This window comes from Polypterus senegalus, chromosome 12 (genome assembly GCF_016835505.1).
Source record: "Polypterus senegalus isolate Bchr_013 chromosome 12, ASM1683550v1, whole genome shotgun sequence".
In the NCBI taxonomy this organism is placed as follows: domain Eukaryota; kingdom Metazoa; phylum Chordata; class Cladistia; order Polypteriformes; family Polypteridae; genus Polypterus; species Polypterus senegalus.
The window spans coordinates 158508849-158517276 of NC_053165.1; the positions used below are offsets into that span (position 1 = coordinate 158508849).

The window sequence follows — 8428 nt, forward strand, 5'->3', positions numbered from 1 at the left end:
ACAACCACCACAATACTCCTTATGATCTGCATTTTAAGAATCTTAATTAGTGGCAGGTGGCCAGTTGGTGTCGGTCACTTCACCTGTAACTGTTAAGGTTTTGCACGCGATTTTGTCCGTGATAACCAAACTGTGCACTTGTTCGCAGGTTCATTCCCCCAGGGGAATGCTGCTGACTGAAATTTGTGTTATGACTTCATTAAAATAGTAATAAGACTTGTAGCGCAATGACATTTTATGTTTATACAACTGAAAAGTGTGTTTTTATTGTGTTTTAAACTAATTTATGGATTCATGGAAGTAAATGAATGGTTTAACAATTTGTGTCGCTGCAGTTAACATACAAGTGTTTGAGACTAAACTTCATTAAGAACTCTACAAGGTTCCCCAAGCAAATACTACAATAAAGCAACCAATGACCAATTCACATTAATTCTTTGAGGGCTGAATATTTTTTCCAAAAAAACAGTTTCTGAAAAGCAATGGTTTCACACAGAAATCAACATAAAATGTCTGTTGCTGCACGCTGTGGCCGCCAGTTTGGCAAGAATGTGCGGCAGGCTTTAACTCAGGCTGTCTTCGCGTGGCTGGGGCGGCGGCAGCAGCGGTCACGACTGCAGTGCATTGCAAACAGTTGCAATCTGGTTTTTAACTCTTACCATTGTTAAGTGGCAGTCCTCCTAGGGAACAGTGCTGTAGGTGTGTCAGCTTTGTGAACCTGTTTAGCTCCACGATTAGCTGGGGAACAGTCAGCTGAAGCTGGAACCTCACATTCGTTTTTGATCACTTGTATCAAAATCAGAGTCTGGCAAGTCATAGTCCAGTTCAGAGATAATAGGCAAAACTTCATCCACTGTGTATTTTGCTTTACGCATTCGCTTTGATCTCTCGACATTATGTCAGTGCCAGTTTTGCGCCTTACTATTCACGGACGTGCAGGAAATCTCGGTCAAAACAATGAAGCTAACTTTCCTTGTGGCAACACAAGAGTCCAACTAAAACATAACGGCTGGTTTTGTCACAGTTTACAGCTGATTACCATCGTCAACACCTCCTTTTGACAAAAGTCGACATCAGCCATAAAACAGTTAAATATCTAAAAAAATATACTACTATTTAATATGAATACAGCTGTTGCCATCTGGCTAAATTTGTCTTTCCATGTACCTTGGAGTGTTCATAGTACTGTACATTTTAGTAACCCTCATTTTAAAAATCAGTAGATTTGAAATGGCTTCTGAACTGAAACCTGACAAGCTTCCAAAAAAGCTAATAAAAAAACAGACATTTGTCTGATGATGCCAGATATAAGCATCTTATTGTGACATGTACTGTTTGTGCTAAGGCCAATGATACCATAGTGCTTCATAGATAGTACAATGTGCTAAGAGGTAAAATTAAAAAAAAAAACCAATAGAATTAATATATGGTCTCAGGTGAACAAATATGTTTTATTATAATGGAGCAATACACCTGTTGGACGAATATGTTCTGATATTTTTCAGGTTAGGAACAAGCGCTTGGGGAACGGCTAATCGACCCGGTTTGCTTCAGAAAAGTCCCAGGGAAAGGACAACGACAGTGTACTAACGTGTCTTTCTTTCCTTCCTTAGAAGAACCGAGGCGACAAAGCCGTAAACACAAAGACTGTTGTGAGAAGAGCACACTTCCGGGTCTACGTGCTCTCTTCGATGACCTAAGATGACGTCACAAATCCCAGAATTCATCACACCTATCCAAGCATACCTCACTTCAACATCCGGTCCGCCCCCATAAAATGTCCGTCTTCCCTCCCTTCAGTGTCTTGAGTTTTGCAAGAACTGACCGAATATTTTTGTTGCAGTATACAGGGCTAAAAAGCCCGAACCTTGAACTGTTTCTTGTGTTTATTACAGTAGTTACACTCGGTTATCATGGCACCAGAGAGTAGTGTAGTGCCACATGTAGGTTAAGATGCGCAAGCAAGATATTTACTGTACTCTGTACACAAAATGACCCTATTAACTGTTAATACTGATCGGCCTTGGGAACAGCTGCATTTTGGTGAAGAGATGCAACAAGTGCTCAGAAGGTATTCTTCAATAACAGAATAATTTACATTCATATATACACTTCTATAATGTTTAAAAATAAAAAAAAGCATGTCAACATTTTAAGTAGATGTAAGCCCCTCTAGTGCTAAATATATTCGTGGTTAAGTTGAAATGATTTTACTACCACCTCCACAAATTACACTCAAACACACTTTTTATTTTCTTTTTTTAAATTAAAAGTATAAAAAGGGTTTTGATTGAGGGAGATGCCATGATTTTCATCCACCCATGGAAACTCTGCTCAGTACAACCTAAAAGCAGGGCATTCAGTTGGAAACAGACATTACAGAGTCAATCCCCCAGCTATACTCAATTGTCGACAGTTAAACTCATTTTTCTATTCATCCTATATGATTCAATAAAAAAGTGGTAATGACAGTTTCTGCACAGCTTACCGTTGCTGATGGATGGCACCAAGTTGAGGGCCAACAGCTAAAAGAAAGAACAGGACGACAAAAAAAAAGTTAGCCATAATGCATTTTATTAAACTGCTTTTTACCTTCCCAAATAAGAACAAACAAACACTCTAGAGAATGTCTCCCTGCCACCGATGTGAAAACTTGAATCTGCACACATCAAGGCCACTCAAATGATACACAGAATGCTTCCAAACAATGAACGTCTAGTCAAATAGGAGAAAAATTCCTTTAGTACTTACAATCAGGCTGAGGGGCCATCTTTTTGCTTTCTGGTTGCTCTGCGTAAAGAAAATTAGATACAAATTATTAAGATTATCATCAACCTTAAAAATCAGCTTTAGAAAATTTTTACTACGAATACCACCCAGCGATAACAAAAGTTTAGACTATTTTTTGATAAACATAAAAGACTGGCAATGTTACATCCATCAGAAACCTTACCTTAAAATAAAAGTATCCAGGGAAATAGTAAAGAAATAATAAACACTGGCAAATCAGAATAATTAAAATCAAACGTTTCTATTACCAACCTAAACACGTATAGGCAAACCATTTAGATTTGTATCTCAAAGGTCAATTTGAACACCACGTCTAGGCCAAGCATGCAGCATTGATGCATTTCCGCTCACCTCCATCCTCCAGTTGTCTCTTCTGAGGCTGAAATGTGAATTCTGGCGCACTGTTGTTAACTGGAGTTGTAGTAGCATCTCCGCCAATCTTGGCCGCTATCTGTGGAAACACATTCAGATATTTTATGGGCGAGTGATACATTACAAATTGAAACAATCACAAACAGACAGCAAATGTTTACGCATATGGACCAGCAACTCTCCATGTCTCTAATTTTTAGATTATATCCACAACTTTATAAAATCAAAGGGATTTATAGAAAAGGCGCTTATAATCAAATCCTCCTCAACCTTTCTCCAGAGTCTCTACTTCCAAACCAGTAAAACTCTTCATCATAGGATCCACAGACCAATGTGGTCTCTGTAATTTATTTTATCTCCACAACAATCATCGCCCCCCAACTCAGACCTGCATTGGTCTTTTTATCCCTATAAAACATTGTATTTTCACCTATTTTTTTCTCACATCTCCTCTTTTCAGCTCCAACATGACACTCCCCTATCATCAACCATTGCAACACAACTCGCCCTAAAGCTAATATTAAAAATTTCTCACTTGAATATTTAACAGGAGGTCTCTTATGAATTAAGAACAAACCAAAGAATCTGGTCAGCAGTGAACAACAGGAAAAAGAAAACCGCAGAAACAAGTCAAGGGTATTTGTCACTTAAACCTTACATACATAAAACAAAAACAAGAGAAACAAATGTAAGCCCTCAAAATGCTGTTTTTGGTTACTTTGACTTTCTCAGTAATTAACACCAAGTGAGACTTCAATATGATTTAACTGAAAGCAACATGAGGGTGAGAGGTTTAGTCCTCAAGTCAAGTCATCCATGGAAATAAGCACTGCCTGTTTAGTTAATCCCTGCGTTTGGTTGGCGCGCTGCCCAGGGTTTGTTTCCTGCCTTGCGCCCTGTGCTGGCTAGGATTGGCTCCAGCAGACCCCCCGTGACCCTGTGTTAGGATATAACGGGTTGGATAATGCCTGACTGACCGATTCCTGATCCCTTACTACTTTCCACCATCCTGCTTCTTCTTGTCCTCTTTGTTTCTCCGATTTTTGCTTCGAGGCACATACTGTAAATATGAGTGTCATGACTTATGAAAATGGCAAAAGGGGCGTTCATCAGAATCAGACTGTCACGAAAGATGGATGTTTAGTTAATCCTGAAGTGGGAACCCAGTACCAGAATGATGGGCAGTCTAAAACTGAATTAAGTAGATTCAAGTGGTTTATAGGCACTTGCCACTCATGTTAAAAGTATAATTTGTTACATTTTAATGTTTCAATTTTAAACATAAATGTGACATAACAGATTATTTCTATAAAGCCTATAAATGCTAATCAACATAACTTTACAATTAAAGCAATTTGTGAGTTTGCAGACCTGTGTAACATTTCTTCACAGAGCTATATTAGAAACTTGCCAAAAAGATCCTTCCAACCTCCGAGTCCACATCACTAAGGACCCGACATGGTCCAAGCCTACAGACACCTTTGTAAAGAACAACTTTACCACCTAAGGGATTTCAGGCTGCCCTCCCAGTTACTAAAGACCTTCTACACACCCACAGCTGGAAGTATTGCCCCCTGGCATGGGAACAGCACAGAGCAGGACTGCAATAAAGTAAGTGGAGCGCATCACTGGGTATGGGACATTTACACCAAGCAATGTTGGATCGTGGCAAAGAAAATTCTCAAACATTTCAGCCATTGCAACAACTGCCTCTATTCTGTACTGTGGGGTCAGGTAAACATTATGGCTGTCTAAAGTCCAGCTCAGAGAGGCTAAAGAGGAGCTTCTGCCCACAGTCCATCTGCATCCTAAATGAGGAGAGTGCTATGAGCAACATGTTGCCCTATTGCAGTGTTTTTCAACCTTTTCGCTGGAGTGGAACCTTGCGCAAATGGTTACCTTGCTCACGGAACCCTGTGCAATTATCCACCAGTATGTCCTATATCATGGGACTTTTTTGGCAGAACCCTTGGCTGGCAAGGGTTCAATGGAACCCCGGTTGAAAAACACTGCCCTATTGTTAACTCGCTAACTTATTTATATTTAGTCATTTATTTAGAATTCTATTAATGATTGTTGACACTTCTAAAAGTTGTGTATTATTGTTATTGTCCTTTATTATTCTTAAAGAATAGTCACTGGAGTTGAACAACTAAGTGTACGCGTGTATAATCTGTATGCGACAAATAAGATCTTAATCTTACCTGGAAATAAACACAAATAAAATAACGTTCAATTCCACAAGTATTCACCACAGTTGTTATAAAACACCTAAACAGGTTCTGATGCAACTGTCTATTGATAACCATTACCTAAAATATGTTATACACTTGTAAAAATAAACGTGGCAAAGTAGTTCTTCAGAGAGATTCCATTGGGGAAACATTTTTAGTTCCCTGAAAGCACCATTTCACATAAAGAGGTTCCAAAAAAGAACTTCATTTGTTTACATCCATACCATAAATAACCATGAAGAGATCACTGAGGAGTAAAACATCGGTGGGTATTTGATTCTAAAAGGACTCTCACTGGGTCAAGTTCAAGCTGTTTTCAGATTTCTGTTTAGTCCACACATTAAGAGCCTTTCCAAAGGCCATAGCTCTAACTTTATACACAAACACACACTGGGAGACTTTTCAAAAGCCACGAACCAGCTTTATATGTAAAAAGCTCTTCCTAGAATGAGGCGGTTCTTTGTGAAGCAATAGTTCCACGAGGAAGCACACAGCGTGGTAATGTGCCATTTCAGAGCCAGTGTGCTATTAAGACCTGGGATATGCGCTCGTTTCTGATCAATCTCCAAGTACCGAGAGGGTTAGTTCGACCCCAAACAAAAACTAAACTACACTACAACAAAGGAGGACTCCAATACAACCTGAATGTGCGCTCATTTAAAGCAGTACCCGCGGTAAGATCTTTCGACGCAGTAAACATCTCCTAGAATACAGCAAGGCCTACTACAATTTTTGTTCGACATTTCGAAAAGACGCCAGTATTCTGCCATCAGAGCGCCACGATAAACAGATGGGCCCAAGCGTAAAGCCAACACGTGTTATTTGTCAGGAAAAAACAACGTGAAGGTGTCGGTCTATCCGCGAGCTATTGCCAGAAATGTAGCACAGAGTTACACTAAACGTTCAACATAAAATAATACGACAAACCGGTGTCTTATCACCTCCAGCTAAACCAAGACAGGATAATGTAGACTCTACACCTCGCCGTTATCAAAAGGGGTCGATACGGAAAAAAAAAAATCGCTCGTGGCCCACTTAACTTCATTCTTTCACGCTACCCGCATTTAAGGTCAGATCTTCACCCCAAACACAGCGTACGAACTCCCCTGCTGGTGTTTCTGTTACAAAGAGCGCCATCGAGGCGCGTGCCGTTCGGACAGCCATTTCAGTTACCTGTAACATCTCGACCCTCAATCCCGATGTAAACACGAGCAGACACGGCCAAGTCGGGGCGAAAGCGGCCCTTCAGTCGAAGTCGGGCCTGATGAATCGCAGCGATCGTTCCAAAGCAGCTCTACGAGTGAAACGCCACTCGTATTCCGCTCCTCTTCCTCGCCGCCTCAGGACCCGCTGTGATCACGCCGGATTTACAACGTGCGGGGAGCAAAGAGAGCGCGCGCACACACCAGCACCGCCAACCCGCACGCCGAGAGCCCGCTAACAAAGCAGAAAGCCCGCGTGACGGCCACCGTCGTGGGAGTTAAATCAAAAAAACTGGGCCTGCTCTGAAGTACATTCCCACCATCGCCAATCTCCTTTTAACCGCCAAATTGAACAAAAAAAGAGGGAGCGGAAAAGAATGTGGATGTGCCCGGTGGCTTCTTCTTCCTCCTCCTCCTCCTTTACTACCACTCCTTCCTCCCTCCCGCATGCCCTCCCTCATCCCACCATCGGTCCTTCCGCTGCCCCACAGAGGCCTAACAAACACACGCCGCCTCCATTGATTCTCTCAACGTCTCCCTTTTACCTGTCGGGCTCTCAACACTGCGTCCGCAAATGCATCTTTCCGAATCCCGGCACCGCCAGGAGGCTGCTGTGCTGATGAAGGTGTCCCGGGGCCTGGCGGCGGTACCGCGTTATACTCCGACATTGTGGCTGCGCAGAGCGGCAAAGCGAGCGGGTCGAATCTCAGAGAGCGCAGGGAGCCTGGGGGGTGGGGAGAAGGAGCGGGAAGCCGGCTAAGGCGGAACCTACTCCAAATGATGGAAATCGAGCTTAGCCAACCAGCATGCAGATACTTGAAGAACGTTAGTGATTGACAAGTTGTAATCCTATGGGGATCAAACAACGATCACTCATCCGCATGGTGAACGGATAAATTGTGGGCGGTGAGTAGGGTCAATGGGGCTGACCAATCAGCGATAGAAATTGAGTTGAACGACTGGGCAGCGGTCAAATAAAACAAAATCAAACCCTTTTTCGTCCGATTGATGGCATCCATTGTGTAGTAATATACGGGAACTCGTGACCTTGCTGCCTTGAACTGATTGGATCAGCCCACATGTACAATGCGAAAAGACGTAATACAGTAAAGGAAAGGAAGAAAACGCCATCTGATGTTGAGATATAAGAGCGCGCACGTGTTTGTCTAGGTTGCATTCTCGGTCTTGTCTTTATTTGAATAACGTAATATGGGTCGGTGCTGCACAACTGAAGTGGTGCTTGATGTCAACTCTTATAAAGAAAGTCTCAAGAGACACCGAATCGCGACCAACAGGTCTCACGGCGTAAGGAAAAAATGGACTGGATGTCTGCTCGTGTTATTCATCTGAAACGCATCTACTGTGACATGATAAGTACAATAAAACTGAACCCTTGCAATTAAATAGAAATTCAGTTTCTCAGATTTACAAAAAAAAGAAGTGCACATAGAAAAACTCCAAATAAATTATATGACATTTCCAGTAATGCAAAAAGTGAAGGAAATCCATTTCAGATTTCGTACAGCAAATATATCCTTTTAGAAAATTTGTAAGACAGATTTGGGCAGGATTGTAATCAAGTGAAGTGGCTTTATTGTCCAAGTATTAATACATCATATTGCAGCATACAGCGGCACGAAATAACGCTCACCAGGACCACCGCAGTGCAACAGAAACACAAGATAAGTGCAAACCAGGTAAAGAGGTATAGAAAACTATAAATTAGTGTTTCCTAAACTTTATTTTATGTGACCCAATTTTGCCCTCTTAGTGTCTTTGAGACCTGGAATCCCTGCCAAAACTCATCCCGTTGGTCCCCCTTGGAGAATC

General features: G+C 41.6%; 1 protein-coding gene across 2 annotated transcripts in view; it reads right to left on the minus strand.

Annotated features, from left to right (window-relative positions):
• LOC120540024 (KH-type splicing regulatory protein) overlaps nt 1–7358 on the minus strand; it is a 30491-nt gene extending 23133 nt beyond the window's left edge. Inside the window, exons 1-4 of one of the 2 annotated variants that reach the window (XM_039770469.1) lie at nt 7144–7358; nt 3142–3241; nt 2752–2790; nt 2489–2525 (exon numbers count right to left, since the gene is read on the minus strand). In XM_039770469.1, the coding sequence (XP_039626403.1) occupies nt 2489–2525; nt 2752–2790; nt 3142–3241; nt 7144–7266 (299 nt within the window). In that variant the 5' untranslated portion in view covers nt 7267–7358. Of the gene's footprint in view, nt 1–2488; nt 2526–2751; nt 2791–3141; nt 3242–6569; nt 6758–7143 lie in introns of those variants that run through there. The other variant, XM_039770470.1, reaches the window with a different exon arrangement.
• Nucleotides 7359–8428: the final 1070 nt, after the last annotated feature.